The following is a 27,649-nucleotide window of genomic DNA, read 5'->3' as shown; positions in this document are numbered from 1 at the left end:
TTTTCCCAAAGGAATTAAGAGGTTTGTGGCAGGGGCTCTGGGTCCGACTAATAAGACACTCTCTGTGTCCCCGTCTGTGGAAAGACCAGATTATAGGAACATCAGTGAGTATTTACCGTATATAATCGTTGATCTTGGGCAAGTACCTCTGTGCTTCAGTAAGCTATAAATCTGTAAAATGGAACCAATAACAGGGTCTACCTTAGAGTTACTGTGATTTAATCCATGTAAAAGGTGTACAACAGTGCCTGGAATATAGTAGACATCTAAATAGAAAGTTAGCTATGATGACGATTATTATTTGAACTTGCTTTCAAATGTATATGGTGTTGTGTTAATGCTGCTTTGTCAGCTGTGGAAATGAAACCAACTAAAATAAAGCTGTAAACTCAGAAGTTGAGCAAATTTGGATACTAGGTTTGTGGTCTATTATAGAATAGCCCACAATATCCTCATTTATCAGAAGGCAGTCTGTACTATCTAGACATCTGTATTAGTCCATTTTCACACTGCTGATAAAGACATACAAGACTGGGCAATTTACAGAAGAAAGAGAGATTTAATGGACTTACAGTTCCATGTGGCTGGGGAAGCCTCATAATCATGGCAGAAGGCAAGGAGGAGCAAGTCACATCTTACATGGATTTCAGCAGGCAAAGAGAAAGCTTGTGCAGGGAAACTTCCCCTTATAGAACCATCAGATCTTGTGAGACTTACTCACTATTACAAGAACAGCACGGAAAAGACCTGCCCCCATGATTCAATTACCTCCCACCAGGTCCTCTCACAACACGTGGGAATTCAAGATGAGATTTGGGTGGGGACACAGCCAAGCCATATCAACATGTTGGCATTATACATGTTATAAACTACCATATATAAACGTACCTATATTGAGATCTGACAAAACATCCAAATATCTAGGTCAGTTTCTAAGCATCAAGACTGTAGAAAACAAAATGCATTAAAATATCAGAGCTGAATAGTCATGATACCATGTCTGGTAATGCAGTCTGTGGAGATGACAAGATCAAGCAAGTATAGTTTGTAGGTTTTTGGTTTATAGAACTTTGTGTGTTGTGATACCACACTTTTTCACCAGGAGCTGCTCATACCAGGCTTATGTATTGTTGATGCTCTCTTTGGTCTAGACATGCCAGTGGGGAGCTAACTTCTCCTTGCTCTTGGGCTGTACAAGGCGAAGTACAGTAAATCTTCACTTAACGTCATTCAGATTCTTGAAAACTGCATCTTTAAGCAAAATGATGCATAGTAGGCCCTCAATTAATGTCATTTCCTTCAACAGAATTTCATTATAATGTTGATTAGAAAGAAAATACTGGTTTTGTTACATATTAGTCAAAGTTGCAATTTCTGAGAACCTGTCAATGATGTTACAGGAGGACTTTATTGTATAGGCTTCTCTATTGGATAACTGGGCATTTTTTTCTTTTTTGGTTGGGAGATAAAATGGGGAGAGAGATGACCTCTCATGTGGAAATAGATAATCAAATACATTTCTTTTTTTTTTTTTATTGAGACAGTGTCTCACTTTGTTGCCTAGGATGGTGTGCAGGGGCACGATCTTGACTTACTGCAGCCTCCACCTCCTGGGTTCGAGTGATTATCCTGCCTCACTCTTCCCAGTAGCTAGGGCTACAGGCGTGTGCCATCATGCCTGGCTAATTTTTATATTTTTAAAGTAGAGTTGGGGTTTTACCATGTTGGCCAGGCTGGTCTTGAACTCCTGACCTCAAGTGATCTGCTCGCCTCAGGCCCCCACAGTGCTGGCGTGAGCCACTGCACTGGGTGAGTCCAAGACATTTCTAACAAAAATTTTACCTAGGAGTGATTGAACACTTTTTGTTTGAGACTGAAATTGCCCACCAGATAGGTTTATTCTCTGACAGTGTTGGTGTAAGAGCAGAGACAAAATCTGCAGGCTTGCAGCCCTTTATCACAGAGTGGCTTCAACTCAACCTGCGACCTGTCCACGTCACTGTGGCATGTTTCTCACAGCCATCTCTTAACCGGTTGATTGAAATGAGCTGTGGAAAGAATGATGTATTTCAGAGATGTTGAATAAGGGGTACATGTTCAAGAAATTCGTACACCTTCCTTCTCACTCCTCAGCTTGTACATGGGAAGTGGAAGTTATGTGGCAGATGTTTAGGAACAGCTGCCTTCAGCTTACTTGCTTACCTTCTGTCCCTGCCACCTTTCTTTATTTGGTTTCTTACAAAAGATCATGTTCTTATGGTACTGGTACCAAAACAGAGATATAGACCAATGGAACAGAACAGAGCCCTCAGAAATAATACCACACATCTACAACTATCTGATCTTTGACAAACCTGACAAAAATAAGAAATGGGGAAAGGATTCCCTGTTTAACAAATGGTGCTGGGAAAACTGGCTAGCCATATGTAGAAAGCTGAAACTGGATCCCTTCCTTACACCTTATACAAAAATTAATTCAAGATGGATTAAAGACTTAAATTTAGACCTAAAACCATAAAAACCCTAGAAGAAAACCTAGGCAATACCCTTCAGGACATAGGCGTGGGCAAGGACTTCATGTCTAAAACACCAAAAGCAATGACAACAAAAACCAGAATTGACAAATGAGATCTAATTAAACTAAAGAGCTTCTGCACAACAAAAGAAACTACCATCAGAGTGAACAGGCAACCTACAGAATGGGAGAAAATTTTTGCAATCTACTCATCTGACAAAGGGCTATTATCCGGAATCTACAAAGAACTAAAATTTACAAGAAAGAAACAACCCCATCAACAAGTGGGCGAAGGATTGAACAGACACTTCTCAAAAGAAGACATTTATGCAGCCAATAGACACATGAAAAAATGCTCATCATCACTGGCCATCAAAGAAATGCAAATCAAAACCACAATGAGATACCATCTCACACCAGTTAGAATGGCGATCATTAAAAAGTCAGGAAACAACAGGTGCTGGAGAGGATGTGGAGAAATAGGAACACTTTTACACTGTTGGTAGGACTGTAAACTAGTTCAACCATTGTGGAAGACAGTGTGGTGATTCCCCAAGGATCTAGAACTAGAAATACCATTTGACCCAGCCATCCCATTATATTTGGGATATACCCAAAGGATTATAAATCATGCTGCTATAAAGACACATGCACACATATGTTTATTGTGGCACTGTTCACAATAGCAAAGACTTGGAACCAACCCAAATGTCCAACAATGATAGACTGGATTAAGAAAATGTGGCACATACACACCATGGAATACTATGCAGCCACAATAGTTCATGTCCTTTGTAGGGATATGGATGGATGAAGCTGGAAACCATCATTCTCAGCCAACTATCGCAAGGACAAGAAAACAAACACTGCGTGTTCTCACTCATAGTGGGGAATTGAGCAATGAGAACACTTGAACACAGGAAGGGGAACATCACACACTGGGGCCTGTTGTGGGGTAGGGGAGGGGGAAGGGATAGCATTAGGAGATATACGTAATGTAAATGACGAGTTGAGTGCAGCACACCAACATGGCACATATATACATATGTAACAAATCCGCACGTTGTACACATGTACCCTAGAACTTAAAGTATAAATTAAAAAAATAAAAATAATAAAAAAGAAAAAGATCATGTTCTTAACTATGCATTCTAAACCAGCAGTAGTTCACAGGTGCCAGACCTACACTTGAGATACCCTAGGGCCATTCAGAGGATATTGATGACTGATGTGCTGGGTGTGATTTATTTTTTGCAGAATTTGATGAGCTTGTTGAAGCATACCAAGAGCAGGCCAAAGGACTTCTGGATGGCGGAGTTGATATCTTACTCATTGAAACTATTTTTGATACTGCCAATGCCAAGGTGAGCTAAGGGAGTAAAAGCAGACAGGGGTGGGCTGAGGGCTGTGGGAGAGTCTCCTGATGTTCAGAGAAGATAATATTAGCCATTATCAAAGTTAAATAAATTATCTGCATTTGCTCCCTTTTATTCTTGAGTGTTTTTAACTGAGGCCAGTACAATAAGAAAAACTTAAACCTGCTTTTGAAGCTTTTAAAATAACTTTTTTCTAATTATGAAAATAGATATTTTGATATATAGCTAGTATAAATGCATATATAGGTAATAAATACATGCTGCTGGTTCTAAATTTGAAAGATACATAAATATACAGAGTGAAAAATGAATATCCTTTCCTTTCCTAGTCTTTAATTATCCAGCTCCCTTTCCAGAGACAGCTACTATTGCCAGTTTGGGGGTCCTGGCAGATGCTGTACAGAAATAAGCATGCGTGTACGTGTGTGTTTGTGTTCCTTACATACATGCAAAGGCGCATAAGTTTATGGAGAGAGAAGCAAATATCCTTATACATATGTTTTTACACAGTGTATCTGTAGGATACATTTCTACAAGTAAAATTGCTGAATCGAAGGGTATGTGCATTGTTAATTTTTATCTTTAGTGTCAAATTACCCTCGTTTGAGACTGGACTCAATTATACTCCGTTCAGCAAGAAGTGTACAATAGTGCTGGTTTCACAACACTCTCACTAGCGCAGTGTATTATTAAACTATTTGACCTTTTCCAGTTTGACAGTTTGCCTCACTGTAGTTTTAATTTGTATTTTTCTTACTACTAATGTAATTGATCATCTTTCTTCAGTTTTGGAGCCATTTATATTTCATTTTCTATGACTTACGTCCTCTGTCCTTTTTTTCTATTGGACTTTGGCTTTTTAAAATTGAGTCCTTTACTGAGAAAATGAGGCTCTTCTCAATAATGAACAGCAGCTACTGCCCTCCAGTTTGTTTGACATTTGACTTTCTTTATGGTGGTGATGGTGGTAGTGTGGTGGTGTGTGTTGGTGTGTGCGTTTTAATGGTGTAGGAGAATGTTTCTTAAGTGTTGTATGGTTGAATTTACAGATTCTATTTTTTTGCTGTGGAGGGGGAGACTATAGTTACAGAGGCACTCCTCAGTTGAAGAGAAGAAAAAAAGGGAAAAATGGCCTTTTCCTCCCTAGTACTTTACAGTTTCATTAAATGTTTAATTGTTGTGGGAATCAGACCACAGGTCCAGAGTTTTTGAACTTTTCAAAAAAATCATTTTCTAAAGTACTTGCAAGCAGGAAGAATGTAGAGAGCCACTACCGGCCTGAAGCTGGATGACCACCCTACCTTGTTCTTAACACATGACTTTCATTGGGTTCTTTTTTATATATCTTTTTAGAAATTGTTTTGTGAATCTCCAGTAAACAAATTATAATTTGAAAAGGAATTCAGATACACATTTTGAAAATGAGAGCAGTAACAAACAAGATAAGGAATATATCTGAAATGAGATTCGTATATACATTTGCAAAGAGTCACGATATTGTTTAGATTAGAAATAAGAGGGATTAACATGAGGGGATAAAGCATTAAAGATATGTTTTGTTGAGTTTCTAAGTTTTCAAATGTGTGGCATACATTCTGATTATATGGAACTAATGTCCCTCATGATGCATCTGGTATTTATTTTGGAGTGAGAAATAGAATCGGGAGCTAACTTTTTTCCTTTAAAGTTTAGTTTTCCTACCACCATCTATTAAGCATCCTGTTATTTCACAGTGATAGGAATGATGTGGAACATTATCCTTATCATCCAAAATTCTGGAGTGCATTTGGATCTAGTGTTTACTGGTAATCTGTCTGCTGATGTGACGCTATTGTACCATTTACCATAACATTAGAATATGTCTGAGTAACTGGTAGGCTTAGTTTTTTTTTTTTTTCATTGAGTCCCATCCCCTTTTCCAGATACCCCTTTTCATGGCTATTCTTACATGTTTGTTTTCCATAAGATCTTTAGGATCAATTTGTCTATTTCTAAAGAGGAAATTCTGATATTATTGATTTAGTAACTTTCCATGAAAAAAACCTACCATCACAGGAAAGGTACACGTTAATTACAGGTTGCATTCTGATTTCAGAGAATTAATTGTGAAAACATACATATCTTAAAATCAAGAAATAAAATGATAAAAAGAGAAGATCCATTACCTGGAACTTAATACGTGGACTGAACAGCACAGAATAACATAGGATTTGTACCTTTACTACCTAATCTAAGCTGATGCTGTTTTTTGCAATGATGGATACTGTTGGTTCATATACCTACCATGTGTATGAAAGGATGCGAAAAGCAGGGACATTCTTATTTATTAATTTTTGAGTCAGAGTCTTGTTCTGTCATCCAGGCTGGAGTGCAGTGGCATGATCACAGCTCAACCTTGAACTCCTGAACTCAGGCAATCGTCCTGTCTCAGCCTCCTGAGTGTTATTTATTTATTTTTAATTTTTACTGAGGAAAGGAAGAAAGAATACCCTTTAGCTCCTCCTCAGGAAATACTAGTTCCTAGGTGAACTTTCAGTCAGCTTTTGTTTTGTTTTAATATGCACAGTATTACACTTGAGAAAGGGGTGCTGGAGTTGTGCCTTATAAGGAAGACACTTCTTCCCAGAGAGCTTGATGTGTATCTTATCTGAAGAGGTCTTAGAAAAGGGTGCATTCTAATCAGGAAGTTAGACTAATCTTGGAAACAGTCTCAGAAATAAAGACGTTCTTTCTTTTTTCCCTGACAGGCAGCTGTGTTTGCACTCCAAAACCTTTTTGAGGAGAAATATGCTCCCCGGCCTATCTTTGTAAGTTCTAAAGTGTTTGCACAATACATTCTGTCTTCTATTAATAATTGTCCTTTTGAGCAAGTTTTTCCCCACCTTGCATAGTAGAACTATTAATAGTATCTTTTAGAACTCACCTACTTTAACTTCCATTGTTCACTTCCCTCCCACCACTTCTAGACCAATAACAGTCTTATATCTGGAGAGGCAAGGAAAATGAATCTAGAAGTAGCTGATGAAAGGCAAGCTGTTCAAAAGAAGCCCACTGTATTGGTCCTTGAAGCCAAAGGCTTCAAGGCTCAGTCTCATTAAGGCCCAAGGAGGGGTGGACTTGCATGCTGATGGCCACATAGCCAACACCGAAGACACCAGCCTGCTACTTTATTAACTCAGTAGGCAGACCTCTCTGCTGAGTCCTAAAATTGCTTGGTGAGAAGCGAATTGAATACAAACAAGGGTGTTAGATAAGTCCAATGTTTAACAGCAGGAGGTCAGGATAACTTGATGTTATCTCTGGGAAAACTACCTCTAATAAGACTGGATGTGTGAATTCCAAAGTTGTTTCAGTCATTGCTTTTGCCTCAGTGACTTTCCCTTGTCTCTGTTTCTGTGGCTTCCTGCCTCTTCCCCTAATCTCTTGGCATATGTCTGTTCTGACTGTTATAGAAAGTGCTCCCTTTGAATTTGAGTTCCACATTTCTTTTCCTTGTAAAAGAGCAAAGGAAGTCAGCTTGTTCATTTGATTTTGTCTTTATAGCTATATTCTTGAGTCTGTATTGTTGACTTTGTTTACTTTGTCAATTCAGATTTCAGGGACGATTGTTGATAAAAGTGGACGGACTCTTTCTGGACAGACAGGAGAGGCATTTGTCATCAGCTTGTCTCATGCAGAACCACTCTGGTGAGTGATCCATCTTTCTGTAACTTCTTCTCTTTATGGGGGAACCTTTTCTCATGGCTGTGGAATATGACCTGGGAAGGGATTGCTTCCACATATTTTTACTGCACCACTTCTATATTGAGTTTCCTTTAAGTACTTTCCGACTTTTCCCAAAAGGATTCAGAAGATTGCTGCCTAAATGGGTCAGTCTGAGGGACTGGAAAAGTTCTCATATGGTTGCCTGTTTGTCTGTAGGTGTGCCCTTTATAGTTTGCAGTGCTTTGCAGATTTTAGGGCAGTGCCACTCCCTATTTATGAGGCAACCAGAAGCAGTCAGTCATGGAATAAGGTGGGAATTCTAAAGCTCTGGTTTTTATCTGTAAAGTGAATATGGCATTTGGCATGGTGGTGTGTGCCTGTAGTCCCCGCTACTTGGGAGGTGGAAGCAGGAGAGGATCTCTTAAGGCCAGGTGTTGGAGGCTATAGCTCCTGTGAATAACCACTGTATTTCAGCTTGGCCAACATAGCAGGACCCTGTCTCTGAATAATTAAATTAACATGACTTTTAAAATCTATTTAAAAATATCTCCCTGTTTACATTTTATTTTTCATATCAAAATGTTTTAAATCGTGTACTTTGAGTGACATGGAAGAGTATCTGAGTATATATACCGTTTTTTGCCTGGAGTTTTTTTTTTTTTCTGGGCTTTTTTCTTCTATTTCTTCTGCCTGGAAGCTATGCTGGTCCCCTTCCCCTTTTCCCCCGTTTCCGTCCACCATACCTCTTCACTCTGCTGACTTGTTCTTTTTTTTTTTTTTTTTTTTTTTGAGACGGAGTCTCGATCTGTCGCCCAGGCTGGAGTGCAGTGGTGCGATCTCGGCTCACTGCAAGCTCCGCCTCCCGGGCCGACGCCATTCTCCTGCCTCAGCCTCCCAAGTAGCTGGGACCACAGGCGCCTGCCTCCGCGCCCGGCTAATTTTTTGTATTTTTAGTAGAGACGGGGTTTCACCGTTTTAGCCAGGATGGTCTCGATCTCCTGACCTTGTGATCCACCCGCCTCAGCCTCCCAAAGTGCTGGGATTACAGACGTGAGCCACTGCGCCCGGCCTGCTGACTTGTTCTTAGCCTTTAAGACTCATCTCAAGAATCTTCCCTCCAGAGAACATTCCCTCTCTCACTAGCCCAGATCGATGTTCTTTGTTTACTTTTATTTTAGCCTTTGCCATAAAAAGTAAGAGTAGTAGACATTTGTTGAGAGTTTGCTGTGTGCCAGGCTCTGTTCTAAGTGCTTTATGTGAGTTCTTCCTTTAATTCTGGCAGTAACACCTTGAGGGTTGGTACTGGTATTAATGTCCCCATTTTAACAAGAAGGGTACTGAGACTCAGAGGTTGTAACTCACCCAAGGTGAAGTAAATAGAGAATCTGGGGACAGGAGCATACTTTTAACCACTGTGTTATATCACATTTTATCAATTATGTGATGTTCTTTTTTTTCACACTTAAATGTTTGTAATTACAGAGCGCATCTTGCAGTTGACTTAATGTCATATTGTGGTTTCTTAAAAGATGCTATTAATTTAAAGTGCATTAATAGACATTTGATTGGGCCTGACAATTAAGAAAATCGTTGTCTTGAACTGGTTGTAGATGACCTTCTTCACAGTTTTTTTTCTGAGCAGTCTCTTCATCTTTATTTCTCTAGTGTTTAGTGGAATTCTTGGCACATAGTAGGGATATAATAAATGTTTAACAGAAAAACTGAGGGTAGGAAGTGTAGGGGTCTCTGAAGACAAATTTTATCTAGTTTATTTAAATTTTTGTGCCTATCCGTGAGTGTTTGGAGCATTCCTCCCTTCACTGTCTTTCTCTTTTCCCGCCCCTTTGCTAAGTCTGAATTTGTTATGTGGTTAAGTAAGTGACACTGTAATGGATATATGTTACTCATCATGTATTTGTCAAAACCCGGAGAATATGCAAAACCAAGAATGAACCCTAATGTACACTGTAGACTTTAGTTACTAATCATGTATTGCTATTGGTTCACATTCTAATAGGTGTACCACACAAATGCAAGATCTTAATAATAATGATGTAGTCTTTCCTAGCGATTAGGTAAAACCTCTGTGTTGTCCTGGGTGTCACTGGAGTCTTTAGTTTGCCGAGAGTTCTCAAGGGCCCCTTAGAGGACGTTCTTCCTGCCACTGCCTCACCTCCAGGAGTCCCAAGATGAGGTTTTATTGAGGTCTAAATAATTTATGTTTTTATTTCTTAAGGAAACATTCAGTTTATTCTGACCTTTGATCCACTCAGTGTTTAATTTAAAAAATAATCCTTTCTATGACTTCAACTACAGTCCATTCACAGAGAGAATGTATTTGCTCTCTATTTCGTTATGAATCTTACAGACTGTATGGGGCAGATAGAAGGCAGCAAATAATATGTGAAAAGGATACATATTCTTTTTTTTTTTTTTTTTTTTTTGAGATGGAGTCTCACTTTGTCACCCAGGCTAGAGTGCAGTGGCCAGATCTCAGCTCACTGCAAGCTCCGCCTCCCAGGTTCATGCCATTCTCCTGCCTCAGCCTCCCACGTAGCTGGGACTACAGGCGCCCGCCACCTCGTCCGGCTAGTTTTTTGTATGTTTTAGTAGAGACGGCGTTTCACCGTGTTAGCCAGGATGGTCTCGATCTCCTGACCTCGTGATCCGCCCGTCTCGGCCTCCCAAAGTGCTGGGACTACAGGCTTGAGCCACCGTGCCCTGCCAAGGATACATATTCTTACATATATGTAGGAAACTTTTGCTTACTGACTTGCGCTTATCACAAACTATAGAACAGTGGGGTAGAGCCTTTATATTACTGGTAATTCATCAAATATTTATTGAAATACTACTATATGTCCTGGAATACAGGCCAATGTGGAATAGTCCACACTAGGAGAAGTGCATAAGTAAATTAAAATAGAAAATACACAATGCTATACAGAACTATGAATAAAAATCTGGCAATACATGGGATAGTGGAGTTCTTGTGGGATTTAGAGACAGCTTGTAAAGAAGGTGACATTTGACATAGGTTTTGAAAACAGGAGACAGAGTTTTCCCTTCTTTTTTTCTTTTGAGATGGAGTCTCAAAATTCTCCTATTATCAACAGGTTGCATTGGTGTGGTACACCTATTACAATATGAACCAATATCAATACGTTATTATTAACTGAAGTCTGTAGTTTACCTTAGGGTTCATTCTTGGTTTTGTATATTCTGTGGGTTTTGACAAATATATCATGAGTAACATATATCCATTACAGTATCATACAGAGTAGTTTCATTGCCCCAAAAATCTGTTGTGCTCCACTTATTTATTCTTTGTCCCAGCTCGCTGGCAAGGAATCTTTTCACTGTCTCTAAAGTTTTGCTGTTTCCAGAATGGAATATAGTTGAGACCACATAGTATGTAGCCTTTTCACACTGGCTTCTTTCACTGAGTGATCTTCATTTCAGGTTCATTCATGTCTTTGTAGGCTTGATAACTTATTTCTTTTTAACACTAAATAATATTCCATTGCAAAGACGTACTACGGGTTTTTTCCATTCACATATTGAAGACCATCTTGGTTGCTTCCAAGTTGGAGCAACTATGAACAAATCTCCCATGGCCTTTCTGCGCTACTCACAGAGGAGTCCATCTGGTGTTGTTCTGGATTCCCATTGTAACTTAAAGGGAAACTTTCATAATGTCTGGAGCCCTGGATGCCCTGCAAATGAAAGAGGAGGATGTCCTTAAGTTCCTTGCAGCAGGAACCCATTTAGGTGGCACCAATCTTGACTTCCAAATGAAACAGTACCTCTATAAAGGAAAAATGATGGGATCTATATCATAAATCTGAAGAGGACCTGGGAGAAGCTTCTGCTGGCAGCTTGTGCCGTTGTTGCCATTAAAAACCCTGCTGATGTCAGTGTCATATCCTCCAGGAATACTGACCAGAGGGCCATGCTGAAGTTTGCTGCTGCCACTGGAGCCACTCTAGTTCCTGGCTGCTTCACTTCTAGAACCTTCACTAACCAGATCCAGGCAGCCTTCTGGGAACCACGGCTTCTTGTGGTTACTGACTTGAGGGCTGACCAGCAGCCTCTTGTGGAGGCATCTTTATGTTAACCTGCCTACCATTGCTCTGTGTAACACAGATTCCCCTCTGCACTATGTGGACATCGCCATTGCATGCAACAAGGGAGCTCACTCGGTGGGTTTGATGTGGTGGATGCTGGCCTGGGAAGTTCTGCACATGCATGGCACCATTTCCCGTGGACACTTGCGGGAGGTCATGCCTGATCCCTGCTTGTACAGAAATCCTGAAGAAATTGAAAACGAAGAGCAGGCTGCTACTGAAAAGGCTGTGACCAAGGAGGAGTTTCAGGGTGAATGCACGCTCCAGCTCCCGAGTTCACTGCTACTCAGCCTGAGGTTGCAGATTGGTCTGACGTGTGCAGGTGCCCTCTGTGCCTATTAAGCAGTTCCCAACTGGAGACCGGAGCGCTCAGCCTGCCACAGAAGACTGGTCTGCAGCTCCCACTGCTCAGGCCACTGAATGAGTAGCAGCAACCACTGAATGGTCTTAAGCTGTTCTTACCCGGGCTGTTAAGCAACATGGAAATAAGGCTGATGGAAAATAAACATCAGTTTCTTAAAAAAAAAAAAAGCTCCCGTAAACATTCATGGCAGGTTTTTGTGTAGACCTAAGTATTCAATTCGTTTGGGTAAATAACAAGGAGAGGATTGCTGGATCTTATGGTAAGACTATGTATGTTGTGAGAAACTGCCAGACTATCCTCCAAAGCTGCTTTTCCATCTTGCATTCCCACCAGCAGTGAAGGAGAGTTGCTGCTGTTCCGCATCCTTCCCAGCATTTGGTGGCATCAGTTTTGGATTTTAGCCATTCTAATAGGTGATAGTGGTATCTTGTTTTATTTGCAATTCCTTAAAAACATATGATAATTTGGCCGCGCGCGGTGGCTCACGCCTGTAATCCCAGCACTTTGGGAGGCCGAGGCGGGCGGATCACAAGGTCAAGAGATCGAGACCACGGTGAAACCCCGTTTCTACTAAAAATACAAAAAATTAGCCGGGCGCGGTGGCGGGCGCCTGTAGTCCCAGCTACTCAGGAGGCTGAGGCAGGAGAATGGTGTGAACCCGGGAGGCGGAGCTTGCAGTGAGCCGAGATTGCGCCACTGCACTCCAGCCTGGGCGACAGAGCGAGACTCTGTCTCAAAAAAAAAAAAAAAAAAAAAAAAAAAAAATGATAATTTTGAGCGTTTGCATATGCTTACTTGCCATCTATGTATCTTCTTTGGTGAGGGGTCTGTTCAGCTCTTTAGACAGTTTTTTTAAATTGCATTTATTGTTGAATTTTAAGAATTCTTTGTATATTTTGGATACAAGTCTGTCATATTCTACTTTCTATTGCTATAACAGAATACCTGAGATGGTAATATATAAAGAAAAGAGGTTTATTTAGCTCACAATTCTGAAGGCTGGGAACTTCAAGATTGAGTGGCCACATCTGGCAAGGGCCTTGTGCTGCTTCATAGCATGGCAGAAAAGTGAAAGGGCATGTTAGCATGTGTGAAAGAGAGGGGGACAAGAGACTGGCTTGCTTTATAACAACCCGTACTTGAAAGAACTAATTTATTCCCTTGAGAACTAATTCAGTCTCCAGGGAACTAACCCAGTCTCTGGAGAAAGACAGTAATCCATCTTAATGATTTAATCATCTGTAAAGGCCCCACCTTCCAACGCTGTTTCATTGGCAATTCAATTTCAACATGAATTTTGGCATGGACAAACCACATCCAAACTATAGCAAATCCTTTATCAGATAATGTGTTTCGCAAATATATTTTCCCAGCCTGTGGTTTGTCTTCTCGTGATCTTAATACTCTCTTTTGCTGAACAGTTTTAAATCTTAGTGAAGTTCTAGTTATCAGTTTTTTTTTCATGGACCCTACCTTTGGTGTTTTACCTAAAAACTCGTTGCCAAACCCACGATCATGTAACTTTTTTCTGTGTTATTTACAAAATTTTAATCGTTTTGCAATTTATATATACGTCTGTGTTCCATTCCATTAGTCTTTGTGAAAGATGTAATGTCTGTGTCTAAATTAACTTTTTCAAATGCAGATGCCCAATAGTTCCAGCACCATTTGTTGGAAAGAATATCCATTCTCCATTGGATTGCCTTTGTTTCTGTCAAAGATTAGTTGAATATATTTGCGTGGTTCTATTTCTGGACTCTATTCTGTTCCATTAATCTGTTTGTCTCTTACCAATTCCACATCGTCTTGATTGCTTGAGCTTTTTAGTAAGTATTGGAGTTGGATAGGTCAGTCCTTCAACTTTTGTTTTTTCTCTCATTATTGTGTTGGCTATTCTGGGTCTTTTGTCTCACCATACAAACTTTAGAGTCAGTTTGTTGATAGTCACAAAGTAACTGCTAGGATTTTCATTGGGATTCTTTTGAATATAGATCAAGTGTGAGAATTGATATCTTAACAATATTGCCTTCCTCTTCCTCTTTATAAACTTGAAATATGTTTTCATTTATTTAGATCCACTGTAATGTCTTTTTTTTTCATATAGATCCAAGTATTTCTTTTGTTTTGATGCTAGTGTAAATGGTTTTGTGGGTTTTTTTTTTTTGAGACAGGGTCTTGCTGTGTCATTCAGGCTGGAGTGCTGTGGCATGATCATGGCTCACTGCAGCCTCAACCTGCCAGGCTTAATTGATCCTTCTGCCTCAGCCTCCTAAGTAGTTGGGACTACAGGTGTGTGCCACCACGCCTGGTTAATTTTTTTATTTTTTGCAGAGCTGGGGTTTCGCTGTGTTGCCCAGGCTGGTCTCAAACTCCTGGGCTCAGGTGATCCACCTGCCTTGGCCTCCCAAAATGCTGAGATTATAGGCATGAGCCACCGTACCTGGCATGTGTTTTTAATTTCAAATTTTGATTGCTTATATCTGGTATATAAGTAAACAATTGAGTTTTGTATAGTTACCTTGTATTTTGAAACCTTGGTATAATTGCTTGTTAGGTCAAGGAGTTTTTAGTGATTCTTTGGGATTCTGTACATAAACGATCATGTCATATGTGAACAAAGACAGTTTTATTTCTTCCTTTCCGATCAATATGTGTACCTTTTACTTTCTGTCTTTTCTTATTGCATAGGGACTTCAAATACAATATTGAGTAAGCGATGAGAGTGGGTATCCTTGCTTTGTTCCTTATCTTAGCAGGAAAGCATCTAGTTTCACATGATTAAGCTTGATATTAGCTGGAAGTTTTTTCTAGATACTCTTTATCAAGTCAAAATTTCTCCCTATTCCTAGTTTGCTGAATTTTTTAAATGAATGACTATTGGATGTTTGTTAAATAAAATTAATTTTGGAATCATTTCAGATTTATAGAAAAGTTGCAAAGATAGTGCAGAGAATTTCTCTATATTCTTTTAGTTTTCATGTTAACATAATGCATGACTATGGTACTTTTGTAAAAACTAAGAGTATATTACTATAGTTTGAGTATCCCTTATCTGAAATGCTTGGGACCAGAAGTGTTTTTGGATTGTAGAGTTTTTCGAATTCTGGAATATTTGCACTATACTTACAGTTTAGTGTCCTTAATCTGGAATCTGATATGGTCCAATGAACATTTCTTTTGTGGGTCATGTCAGTTCTCAAGAAGTTTCATATTTTGAAGTATTTTGGATTTCCACGTTTCAGATTAGGGATATTTAACCTATATTAACTAAACTCCAGATTTTATTCAGATTTCAAGGATTTTCCACTGATAATCTGTTTTCTATTCAAGGATCCAGTCTAGGATGCCACATTGCACTTAGGAATCACAGTAAAAGGAAAAAAGTAAAATGTGAAAACATTAGAGATCACATAGTCTGGTAACTTTGCAGTTGGCTCATAAATTCTGGAAGACCTCAGGCCCGCCACCTGCTGACAACCTTTTAGGATAGCAGGGTCTCTGCCTGTGGGGTAGGGCCTAAGTCCTGGTCTCCTGGACTTTAAGGGTAGCTTCTTTCCACCATTCCATGTTCCTTCTGCCTCCAAGATTTCCCACCTTTTAAATGTTGCTTTCAGGTCAGCTTTTTTTTTTTTTTTAAGCAGTGTTAGCTTGTTGATATTTCTGCCCCACAGTATACCATGTGAACTAATTTAAGGAGTCCATCCATAGGCAGGGTCTTTCAGCTGTAAGATTATCTGAAGATGGAGACATTGGCAAAAATATTTAGTGCTGCAGGAGACCTCAATGAGATGGCTTTGAAGGTAGTTGAATAAAAGTGTTTTGAATGAGATTTATTACCCACTTGGTTTTAGATATATTGTCTCTATATATAACTTATATGCATAAATATGAATGAGAGATGATGCTTTTAATATGTTTTTTCTGTTTTTCTAGCATTGGATTAAATTGTGCTTTGGGTGCAGCTGAAATGAGACCTTTTATTGAAATGATTGGAAAATGTACAACAGCCTATGTCCTCTGTTATCCCAATGCAGGTATGTGTTTCAAGGGGGTCACACATGGGGAGATAAAAGTAACATAAGACATGGCGTAGATGAGGTAAGAGATCGTGAATAAAAGATCTTGTTTTGCAGGTGTTGGTATAGTTGACACTTAATAAATGAAGAGTATCTGGGTGCAGTGTTTCCCTGTAGACCTGAGGGAAGTTTGGCTCACCCTGAAGCTTCAGAACAGTACAAAACTTCTGGAAATGAGCTTAGTCACATAACTGACCAGAGTTTTGCCTTTGGTGACAGCGTAAGCCTTGTGGACGTGACCAGAAAGATGGGTGTAAAGAAGAGAAGAGAGACCCCTTTTCTCTGGTCCATTCTATTAGTAGAAGAGCAAAAGAAGAATCCTGTTTGGTGTTACCTCTTTCTTCTCTGAAAGCTTGGACTTGCAGTTCATTATATGGAAATTTTTTGAAGATATTTGTAGACAGTTCTCAAACTTCCCATTGAATATTGGTAATTTGTTCAGGGTTAACCAGATTTCCCTGTGAATGTATTTGATCACTGCTTAGCTACTTAGAGCGAAAAGTCGTTTTTCAGCCTTCTTTCTCCAAATATATCATTTTAATGCACGATAAATTTTATTTCCCACCAGCAGTAAGATAACTGGAAGCAGATAATAAATAAAACAAGAAACTGGATTGTTATAAGCTGAAGTCTTACTTGGGAAAATTTATTTGAAAGGAGACTGGCTGATTTTTGTTGGTTTTTAATGGCATGTTAGTTGCTCATTAATTAGTTCAAAGGTTATGTAGTATTCCTTCCACCCCCACCCCCAAGCGGCTGTGTAACAAGAATGAATGAATTTCCCTTATGGGAAGAGGTGGGGCTGGGGGCATTCTGTTCTGCCTAACAGTGAATAGAATCTTTTCTTTCAGATGGAAAAGAAATAATAGAGTTCATTTTCCTCTGCAATTTTGTGTGTGTGTGTGTGTGTGTGTGTGTGTGTGTGTGTGTGTGTGTGTGTGTTTAAGTTTTTTGGAAGGTGTGGTATCTTTGTTTACTGTGTAAATATTATGTGTTTGTTTTTGCAAGTAATTTAATATAAATATAAAATTATATAGTTATTAACATAAAGTCTTTAAAAATACAATGTATATTTGTTAAGGCAATTTGCAATAATAGTTGAATTATCCCTTCTCAGGTCTTCCCAACACCTTTGGTGACTATGATGAAACGCCTTCTACGATGGCCAAGCACCTAAAGGTCAGGGGTCCTCCTTTCACTGGCTTTTTAAGAGAGGCAGAGAGATTGAATAGAGTATTTAGAAGGAGAATTTTCCCTGGAGAAATCCCAATGTACATATAACAAAGAAAAGTTTAGCTACCCCAAATTAAGGTACTAGAGGCACAGGGGAGGACTAACTGTCGGCATCCTTATCCTCAACTGGCACTGGTGGCTGTTGGAAAATTCTCACTGGGGTCCACTCCAAACAAATAATTGAGACTTGGCTCTCCTCTGAGATGTTGCTTCCCCTGCAGCCTTCCCAAGTTGTAGCTTTCTGCCGTCACACCCCTCAGACTGCTGGGTGGAGTAGATGTCCCCCTGGCCTCCCATCGTCACCCCCATCATTCTCCCTGTCTGTCATACACCGGCCATTGTTTAATCCTAGGTCATGAGACCGTACTGTCCACCGCCGCTTCTTACTGCACTTAGCTACTAATCCCTGGGTGTCTTTCCCCTTGTTCCTTGAATTTTTAGCTTCTGTTTCACTGACATTCTCTCTCAAGCTATTTCTGACTTACTTCTTATGATATCATTATCTTTGTAGACGATCTTTCCAATACTCTTGACTTCTCAGCTCCTTGACTTTGTCTCTTAGTTATGGTGTTCTTTATTCAGTAGCCTATGGTTAAACGCTAGACTCATGCTGTCCCATATCTAGCCACTACCATACGGTTTTTGGAGCCCTTGAATTGTGGCCAGTGTGACAGAGGAACTGAATTGTTACTTAAACATTTTAAAAATTAATGTAAATTTAAAAGTCTGTACTCTATTTGTGTTATTTGAAGATGTGTTATCCAACTCACATTCATTCAGCTCAGCATATGGGTAAAAAAAAAATCATTAGATAGGCAAATCTCCCACTGAACTTTATTTTTTGTGTTTATTTTTTTGAGACATCTCTGTTGCTCAGGCTGAAGTTCAGTGGTGTGATCATAGCTTACTGTAGCTTCGAACTCCTGGGCTCAAGCAGTCCTTCCACCTAGACTCCTGAGTAGCTGGGACTGTAAACACATGCCACCATGCCCAGCTAATTTTTAAATTTTTTGTAGAGATGGGGTCTTGCTATGTTGCCCAGGCTGGTCTCAAATGCCTGGCCTCAAGTGATCCTCCTGCCTTGACCTCCCATAGTGCTGAGATTATAGGTGTGAGCCACCATACCCAGCCTCTCACTGCATTTTAAGTGGTATAAAGGATTTCACAGCATCTGAACTATTCTTTGCTTTTATCCTATGTCTAGGGCATGTGACATCTTTATATCCAGAGTTAAGTACATTTGACTCTCTTTTTATTATAGTCTTAGTTGTTCAGGAAGTATAGATGGCTTTTATGTTGAATTGGTGGGAATGAGTTTAGAATTCAGATGAACTTGCTGAAACTTTGTCTTTTCCTAAATGCAGGATTTTGCTATGGATGGCTTGGTCAATATAGTTGGAGGATGCTGTGGTTCAACACCAGATCATATCAGGTAATAATCACCTATAGACAATATATCTAAAACCAAGTGGACAATCAGATAATACTCTAAATATGTACCTTTTGTTGTGGGCTGAATTGTGTCCTTCCAAAATTTGTATGTTGAAGTTCTAACCCCTCCTGTTTCAGAATGTGGGCTGTATTTGGAGATAAGGCCTTTAAAGAGGGGACTAAGGTAAAATGAGGTCATACAGGTGTACCTAATCCAATATGATTGGTGTCCTTTGAAGAGCGGGACACAAATGCGCACACAGAGGCAAGACCATGTAAAGACACAGGGAAGAAATAACTAGCTACAAGCTGTGAGACAGGCCTTAAAAGAAACTAACCTTGCCTGACGCCTTTAACTCAGACTTCTGTCCTCCAAGTTATGAGAAAATACATTTCTGTTATTTAAGCTACCCAGTCTTTGGCACTTTGTTACGGCAGCCCTTCCTAACAAGCTCATACATCTTTATATTATGAAAAATTTTAGAGAAATAATAAAATGGACCTCTATATGCCTGTCACATAGTTGCCATAATTTTCGATGTTTTTCCGTTCTTACTTCATCTGTCCCTCAACTTTTCCCCCAGATTATGTAAAACAAATCCCAGTTATTATGATATTCTATCCTTAAATACCTGAGTAATATTTGAATGCTCAAAGAGGACAGCTCATATTTATTGTGGGCAAATACAGGCCTCCATTAGATTCCCTCGTGGAAGGAAAAGCAGGTGTCTTGAGGTCAGGAGAAGCATCTTCACTTTGCCTGGTTCACAGTGGTTACTTAATTCATGTTTTCAAGTGAGTGTGTGAAGGAAGGGAGTGAAACGAGCATGACCGTGTGTTTCATTCCTTAGAGTTTTATAGCTTATAGGAAGATTGGAATTCAGTGATTTGGAATGTCGTTTAGGACTGTTTATATTTGTTTTTTTCCCTGGAGTGACTGATGATCATATTTCCAGCCAGTCATCTCACTGTTCCAAGTCTGTTTTCATGTGTGTAATATGTTCACTCTACCGAGTTACCTTGTAGTTCACTGCTTTTGTTGACTGATGTGATAGACTCTTAGTAAATTTTATATATATATATATTTATATATATATATATATAATATATATATATATATATATATAATATATATATATATATATATATATAATATATATATATATATATATATATATATATATATATATATAATTTTTTTTTTTGTGAGACGGAGTCTTGGTCTGTCTTCCAGTCTGGAGTGCAGTGGTGTGATCTCAGCTCACTGCAAGCTCCACCTCCCAGGTTCACGCCATTCTCCTGCCTCAGCCTCCTGAGTAGCTGGGACAACAGGCGCCCGCCACCATGCCTGGCTAATTTTTTGTATTTTTAGTAGCGACGGGGTTTCACCGTGTTGGCCAGGATGGTCTTGGTCTCCTGACCTCGTGATCCGCTCGCCTTGGCCTCCCAAAGTGCTGGAATTACAGGCGTGAGCCACGGCGCCTGGCCTAAATAATAATTTTTAAAATATCTTGCAAATAATTTCTGAAAGCTGTCAGTAAATATCACTTATCTTTGGATCAGCAACTATTTCTTTTTGTTTTTGTTTCCTCTTTAAAAACAGGAGTTGTGTTAAATGTCTGTGTGTATGTTTGTGTGTATCTATATTTATATCTCTGTGTATATGTTTGCTTCTTTTACTTAGACATTCACATTCTAATTTGGGGACAGTAGAGTAGAGCAGTTCTTACTGGTCCTGATAAATTTAGTGGAGTAGTCAGATTTTTCTGGTTGATCAAAGACATGATTCATTAAAACTGATAAGGTTCAGTGGAGTGTGAATTACCAAAACAAATCTTTAAGAGTAATTATTTTGGAGTTTTAGTGCTTTATGGCTGTGTACCCGCCCTACTGTGTGTGTGCTGTAGTAAAAGCAGATCCACTGGACCTAATTCCCTTCTCTCCTAGCCCCTCTGCTTGTGCCTGCTCCTTTTTGTCGAAGGTGAAATCCTTTTTCTGCTCACATTTTGAGTAGGAAGCAAGGATTGTGTGTGTGTAGATTTGACAGAGTAAAAGACATCTGTGGATGTGGGGAAGGTGGAAGGAAGTTTGCAGTTTGCATTTGTGCTAACTGTCATGTAGCTCCAGGTTCACGTCTCAGAAAGTAAAAACAACCCAGCCAGCGCATAGCCGACGGGCAGGCACACAAAAGGTGCAGTTTATAGATTAATTTTCTGCATTGCTGAGAAAACTAAAAGGCATAATTGTTGCTGCACACTTGGAATTAAGTATATAACTATATATATAGTTATGTTAAATAGACAATTTCATAGTTAAAAATTAGTTTTGAAATTAGTTTCATTAAATATATTTTATTCTGAATTAATGGAAATAGTGTTTTCTCTTTCAACTCAGGGAAATTGCTGAAGCTGTGAAAAATTGTAAGCCTAGAGTTCCACTTGCCACTGTTTTTGAAGGACATATGTTACTGTCTGGTAAGTCATAAAGACCTGGTATTCGTCATTTCAGAAACCATTTGTAGAATGTGACTATTCTAAGTGGTAGTGATATTTGTGCTAGGCAGCTTGCTTATTAGGTTGAAGAAGAATCCATATATTCTTGGCACTTACATGAATTCTAGTGAAGAACCCTTTGTTTTTCCAGGGCTGGGGCAGGATGACATCAACTTTAGGGTAAAAGTGAAGGAAGGCCCAGGTGATTTGCCCAGGTAGGGTCCTTGGTGGTGGCTCGATGGTCCTATCTTTATTGTCCACTGTTTTGAAAACATACTCTTGGCCACAGCCTAACAATTTTAATTTTCAGGTTGAAATTAGTTAGGAAATTCCAAACTGCCAAGGTGTAATGTTTGGTAATAGCAGCAGCATTGTCCTGGAAAATTGTTTGTTTCTGAAATATTCTTGTTGTAATCTTACATTTACCACATGTTTAGGACATTACAAAGACTTGTGGTATTTATTTTTTCTTTGGTTCTCAACAATCCTTTTGAGGTACGTAGCCTACCTTTTTCAGCATTAATTTTGTGTTCAAACAAGGAACGTTAGTAAACTAGGTCATCTGGCCAACTGTTAGAAAAATAACTTTAAATTTCATATTTTTGCTTCGGTATGTTCATGATATATTAAATGGTAACTTCAAGCAGAAAAAGTATGATTTTTTAGAGAACCTGCAAATAACACATATGAGGAATTATGTTCCCTAATAGCTTAGAATTTAACATCTCTCTGAATTGAAATATTTTTGTTTCATATGTTGTCCTATGAAAGGTAAAATAAATTACAAATGACAGCAAAAGTAGTGTCTACTTTTCTCACTCAGAACATAACACAGAATTAATCCCAATCAGTGAGTGTGAAGTTGGGTTAATAAACATACCAACTATGGTCAGGCTAGCCTTTTTTTTTTTTTTTTTTTTAAAATACTCCAGAAGGTAGAGGATGAGATTAGGAAAAGTAGGATTCATGGTTTATGATACTCCCTCTCTGGAAATAGTGGCTTTTATCAGAGAGAGGTGTGGCAGGAAAATTTATTTATTTCATCCCTGGAACTTAATGTTAGTGCATTACTTCAGCCAAGCACTAAGAGTGGAAAACATTCAGCCTTTGCCAAAATTGAAACAAGAGAGCCATTTACGTAAGATTTTAAAAAATAATTTACATGTAAGAATAAAATAATTTTTTCTTCAATTTGAATGTCATATGCTATTGCTAAATTGCTTTAAACAGTCACCTTCCATCAGATTTTAAAAGAGTGACATCAGATGTGCTATTTAAAATTGTTCTTTTATAAACCACAAGCTTGAGAGAAGTGTGATCTTTGTATCAAGTACTTCACATTCATAATAGATCATTCGCACTATGTGTGAGATGCTTTGGCGGGGGAGTCACACGGAAATGTCAGCATTGAAATGTTGGCTCCCTGCTTGCCTGTCCTGGGAACCTCAGGGTCAGACTAAGATCGGGCATACCCTGGGACTAGCATGGAAGGCTGGGGCCATGAGGATCATTGCCGGGTGGAAGGGAAACCATAAGCCAATACTGGGCGTGGAAAGCGATAATCTCAGTGCACCAAGCAGCCTGGAATGCTTTTATAATGACCCAGTTTATAGTCATTATTTTTCTCTGCCTCATAGCTGTTTCTTCCTAAGCCCATGCTTTGACAAAGGTCTTAAAAGCCATTTTCTCTTATTAGCAATGAAAGCAATGATTGTGGGTGCTAATTCTGTGCTTATCAATGTTATTCAGTTTCATTTTTACAATAACAGTATAAAGCAGACACTTTACTGTCTTTGTAAACTCAGAGGCATATGGGAAGTTGCCCCAAGGTTGTTCATTCAGGTAAGTGATTTGAACCCAAGGCCGTCTGTCCCCAGAACCTGCCTGTAACCACCTAGTGAGACTGCCTCTCCTAATACTTTAAAGGTAATGAATAGAACAAAAACAGTTCAGAGCCTTTTCTATAGTGATACTTCACACTGTACGTTTGAGACTGCCTCTCCTAATACTTTAGACATAATGAATAGAACAAAAACAGTTCAGAGCCTTTTCTATAGTGATACTTCACACTGTACGTTTGAGACTGCCTCTCCTAATACTTTAGACATAATGAATAGAACAAAAACAGTTCAGAGCCTTTTCTATAGTGATACTTCACACTGTACGTTTGAGACTGCCTCTCCTAATACTTTAGACATAATGAATAGAACAAAAACAGTTCAGAGCCTTTTCTATAGTGATACTTCACACTGTATGTTTTTACTTCGGTGTAATATATCCACATGTATTATCTGATATTTGCCCCTAAATTGGCCAGTGGCAGGGGAGATGTTACGATGTTGGTAGATAAGGAAACAGGCACTAGAAGTCCACCTGGCTTACCTAGAGCCAGCTCATTAGTGATAGACCTGCCACAGTGACTCCTGTCTCTCAGGTCTCAACCTGGGTCCCTGATTCAGCCTTGTTGATTATGGGTTCTAGGCCTCTGGATCAAAGAAATGAAGTAACGTTGTAAACACACCATTGGTGGGATTGAAAAAGCTTACTCCGTATAGCTTCAAGCTAATATCTGAGCAGACAGCTGTGGAACACCTCTCTTTCAATTCTAACTTTGTCCATGATTTTTGCCCCAGCCTCTTGGTTAAATAGGGGTTGATGATTATTTTTTCTTTTTTCTCAGTATGATTAGGTCCTTGAGGTTATTTGCAGCATAAAACTCTGAAATATTTCTTCTTTTGAGAGTCTGGTTGTAAATGTAGATGTAACAAATAGCCTTTGCTGCATTTGAATCTCCCTAGAGACAACTATGGCCCTGCTTCCACGTTGGATCTCCTGTCTGCTCAAATGGGCTGTGGTGCAGGAACTTCTCTTTCTTACTGAATACATTTGCGTCTGTCTGTCTTATGTCATCCATATGCATTTGCAGAAATTTTTCAAAATGCTTCTCCTTTTAAGGTCTGGAGCCCTTCAGGATTGGACAGTACACCAACTTTGTTAACATTGGAGAGCGCTGTAATGTTGCAGGATCAAGGAAGTTTGCTAAACTCATCATGGCAGGAAACTATGAAGTGAGCATCTTAATAAGACCCCTGAGGCATCTGCCCATGTCTTTGGCTAGACAGCATGTAAATGAAACAGCTCTCTGCCTTTGATAGTGTTATTAGCAGAGCCGCTAGAAAGTGTGAGAAGACGGTAATGTGTGTTTGCAGCAGGGTGGGCTGGTGGGAGGACAAGGCTTTGAAAAATTGAAGCTGCTGTTGTCAATATTTGTTAAAAAGTACTGCATTTGGTGTATGAAGTAGGATGAGATGGGAAGGATCCAGGTTCTAGCTATTTCTATTAATCATGAAATAAGTTAAAAAATTTGAGAAGGCTCTTTATTTTGTCTTCTCACAAATCCTTCTAGGGAAAGGGAAAGACAGGAAAATTCCTGTCAGTTCCTTACGGCTGCATCGAATGCTCACTGTTGAGAGGGTATTATGAATCTTGTTAGCTGTAGACTAAAATAAACAAACGAAAGAAATAGACCCTTGCCTTGGAAAGTTTATGTGATAGTTTTAGCCATGGTGTTTTTAAGCTCGGTCACTCTGTGGATGAGCATAATTTAATCCATACAGAGCATACCCAAGACTCCTGGATAGATTTTCCTATGAAAATATGAATTTAAAATTGGAGGAATTTGGCCGGGGCTTTGATGATAATTAACTTTGTCATCCAACTTTCCTCACTTTTTTGCAACCTTTAGGAGATCTTCCAGAAACCAGTATCAGAGCTGATTTAGTTTTCATAACAAGGAAAGGACCGTGTATCCCCCTTCATGGACCTGTTCATTATTATCTGATGGCATCCCTGGAGGCGTGTCTTCCTTCCTAGTCCCTCAGCTGGCACATTAGCAGGGCCTGGTTGCCCAGTTTCACCACTTCCCCTGTCAGTTGTCTTCCCCTCATTCTTGCTGCTTTCCAGTGCTCCTGTATGCATCCATCATGAGCCTTCCCAGTTTGGAAGTTCCACGGGGTCCAGGAGGCTCGCTTCTGACTCTGTGCCTTTGTTCTTGTTTGCTTCCTTCTGAAGTGCCAGTGACTCTTCCTAGCCATAGAGTGTTCTTCAGCTGGCAGCGTTTTGATTCTTATGCCTATTCTATGGTGTCCCTTTGGTGGATTTGATAGATTTGACACTGAGAGCATTTTAGGAAGAAGCAAACAGGTGAAAGTAATAATATCTATCATTTAATAAGGTCTTTCTATGTGCCATCACTGTGCTAAGCACTTTATGTCATTTCTCATTTAATCATCACAGCCTGGTGGAGATAGATACTGTGGTTATCCCCATTTTACAGGTGTAGAAACAGAGGCTTGGGGAGGTTAAATGACTTGCCTTTTGTTTTACAGCAAGTAAATGATAGAACCCAAGTCTACCAAGCATGTGCCCTTAACCACTCTGCTATCTCTGCCTAGTGGAAACACTAGGAGGGGGCAGTAGAAACAGGAAGGGACAGGTGACTCTTCATTAGAGTCTAGCTTTTATGTCTTAGTGATCCCTTTGTGGTTTAGTGAAAAGAACATTGACCTGAAAGAAGTTCCAGTCCTGTGTTCTTACTCAACTCAAATGTCTTTAAACAAACTGCTTCATCTCTCTGAGGTTGTTTGGGAAGGTTAGACCTTGAAGCTGTTATTCCGTGATTGTTAAGAAATAGGTCAGATATTGGCATTTCCATTTTCCAGGTCTTTTGACCCTGTTGCTTACTGTCTTACCTCCTGTCTGTTTGCTCCAATCCATTCCCCATTAGCCAGCTGAAGATGCTCCCTCTCAGTTAGCTTTCTCCATTTTGGTTTGTGGCGACCTTTCCCTTTCCTGGATGTTGAGATCATCTTGGCATTTGACCCACACATTGTATGGCAGTGTCCGGTAGTTTTTTATGTGACTGTGACATGTGCCCCCAACTAGATATAAACCCTTTAAGAACCAGGATTGTGATTTACACTTCTTTTTATTCTTTATTGTATTTAAATTGGTACTGATACTAGAAAACATTTTTTGATTTACTGAATTAATTGCTTTATTTATTTTGAAACAGAGTCTTGCTCTGTCACCCAGGCTGGAGTGCAATGGCGTGGTCTTGGCTCACTGCAACCTCCACCTCCAAGGTTCAAGCGATTCTCCTGCCCCAGCCTCCAGAGCTGCTGGGACTACAGGCACCCGCCACCAGACCCAACTAATTTTTGTATTTTTAGTAGAAATGGAGTTTTGCCTTGTTGGCCAGGCTGGTCTTGAACTCTTGACCTCAAGTGATCTGCCTGTCTCAGCCGCCCAAAGTGCTGGGATTACAGGCGTGAGCCACCGCGCCCGGTCCAGATTTACTGAATTGAATTGTGATCCTTTTTCTCTGTGCGGCCTTGGCTCAGTGCATATGGTGCTTCCTTGTGGCATATGCCATAGAGTTTCATGCCTATTCTATCACAATGAGTGCTAAAAGTTTCTATTTTATTTTCTTGGGCTAAAAAAAATCAAGACAACATCAGCATCTACTATTGATTTTATCCTTGCTTATTTTTTTACACTATGAAGTGTACAGTGAAGACTCAAATAAACAAAAAGTCTCTGTCACGTTAGTTAGAAGGCATTATGGAATATGTATATTTTGCCCAACATTGTTCAGAGTGGGAAGTATATAAGACTCTTTTTGGAACACTTATCCTACAAAATATTCCTTAGATGGTCATAAGTGGGAAATGCTGTATTCTGTTTTGGGAAGGTTGCAGTGTATAATAGTACATTAAAGAATTTGAAAAGCCTTCCAGTGTTATAAAACCTGCTGAAACTTATTTAACTGACATTTCTTTTCATGTAACTCCTATTAACAGCCTGCAATGAATACTTTCAGCAGATACTGAAGAGTTATATAGTTTTTGGCAAATACTGAAGAGTTACATCGTTTTGGATGGTTTCTCTAAGGACTTTTTTTTGGAGGAGTTGGGGCTTGAGCTGGGTCTTAAGCAATGTGGAAGGGAAAGGGATTGCGTTCCAAGCAGAGGAGACAACATGATCTGCAGCACAGAGATGGGAACAGATCTGGCTGGGTGAGGGCTCCAGCGGGGGTGGAGTGGGAAGTTCAGTTGGGTAAGAAGATGGGGCCAGCTCAGAGGGCCTTGACTGCCATGCTGAGGAATTGAGAATCTTCATGGTAGGAAAACAGCTTTGGTGGATTCTAAGCAGTGAGATGATGTGATGGAAGAGATGTGTGAGAAAGGTTAATTTGTGATGAGTGATGGGAGGACAGCAGGCCCAGAGTCAGGGAGTCTGGCTAGGTAGTCTTTGTAATTTGAAAGGATT

General features: G+C 39.5%; 1 protein-coding gene across 7 annotated transcripts in view; it reads left to right on the top strand.

The window, feature by feature from the left end:
• The window catches only part of MTR (5-methyltetrahydrofolate-homocysteine methyltransferase), a 107,910-nt gene that overhangs the window by 14,454 nt on the left and 65,807 nt on the right, over positions 1 to 27,649 (top strand). For 6 of the 7 annotated variants that reach the window (XR_012434146.1, XR_012434204.1, XR_012434167.1 and 3 more), the window contains exons 5-13: positions 12 to 104; positions 3,773 to 3,879; positions 6,639 to 6,698; positions 7,484 to 7,578; positions 16,021 to 16,121; positions 17,281 to 17,342; positions 18,761 to 18,828; positions 21,222 to 21,301; positions 24,275 to 24,387. Coding sequence is in view for 3 of the 7 variants with exons in the window: in XM_015437200.4 (XP_015292686.3) it covers positions 12 to 104; positions 3,773 to 3,879; positions 6,639 to 6,698; positions 7,484 to 7,578; positions 16,021 to 16,121; positions 17,281 to 17,342; positions 18,761 to 18,828; positions 21,222 to 21,301; positions 24,275 to 24,387 (779 nt within the window). In the remaining 4 variants the exon portion in view is untranslated. Of the gene's footprint in view, positions 1 to 11; positions 105 to 3,772; positions 3,880 to 6,638; positions 6,699 to 7,483; positions 7,579 to 16,020; positions 16,122 to 17,280; positions 17,343 to 18,760; positions 18,829 to 21,221; positions 21,302 to 24,274; positions 24,388 to 27,649 lie in introns of those variants that run through there. The other variant, XM_074038750.1, reaches the window with a different exon arrangement.

Source organism: Macaca fascicularis, chromosome 1 (genome assembly GCF_037993035.2).
Source record: "Macaca fascicularis isolate 582-1 chromosome 1, T2T-MFA8v1.1".
Lineage (NCBI taxonomy): Eukaryota > Metazoa > Chordata > Mammalia > Primates > Cercopithecidae > Macaca > Macaca fascicularis.
Note: the sequence above shows the minus strand (reverse complement) of the source record. Positions and strands in the feature narration are given on the sequence as shown.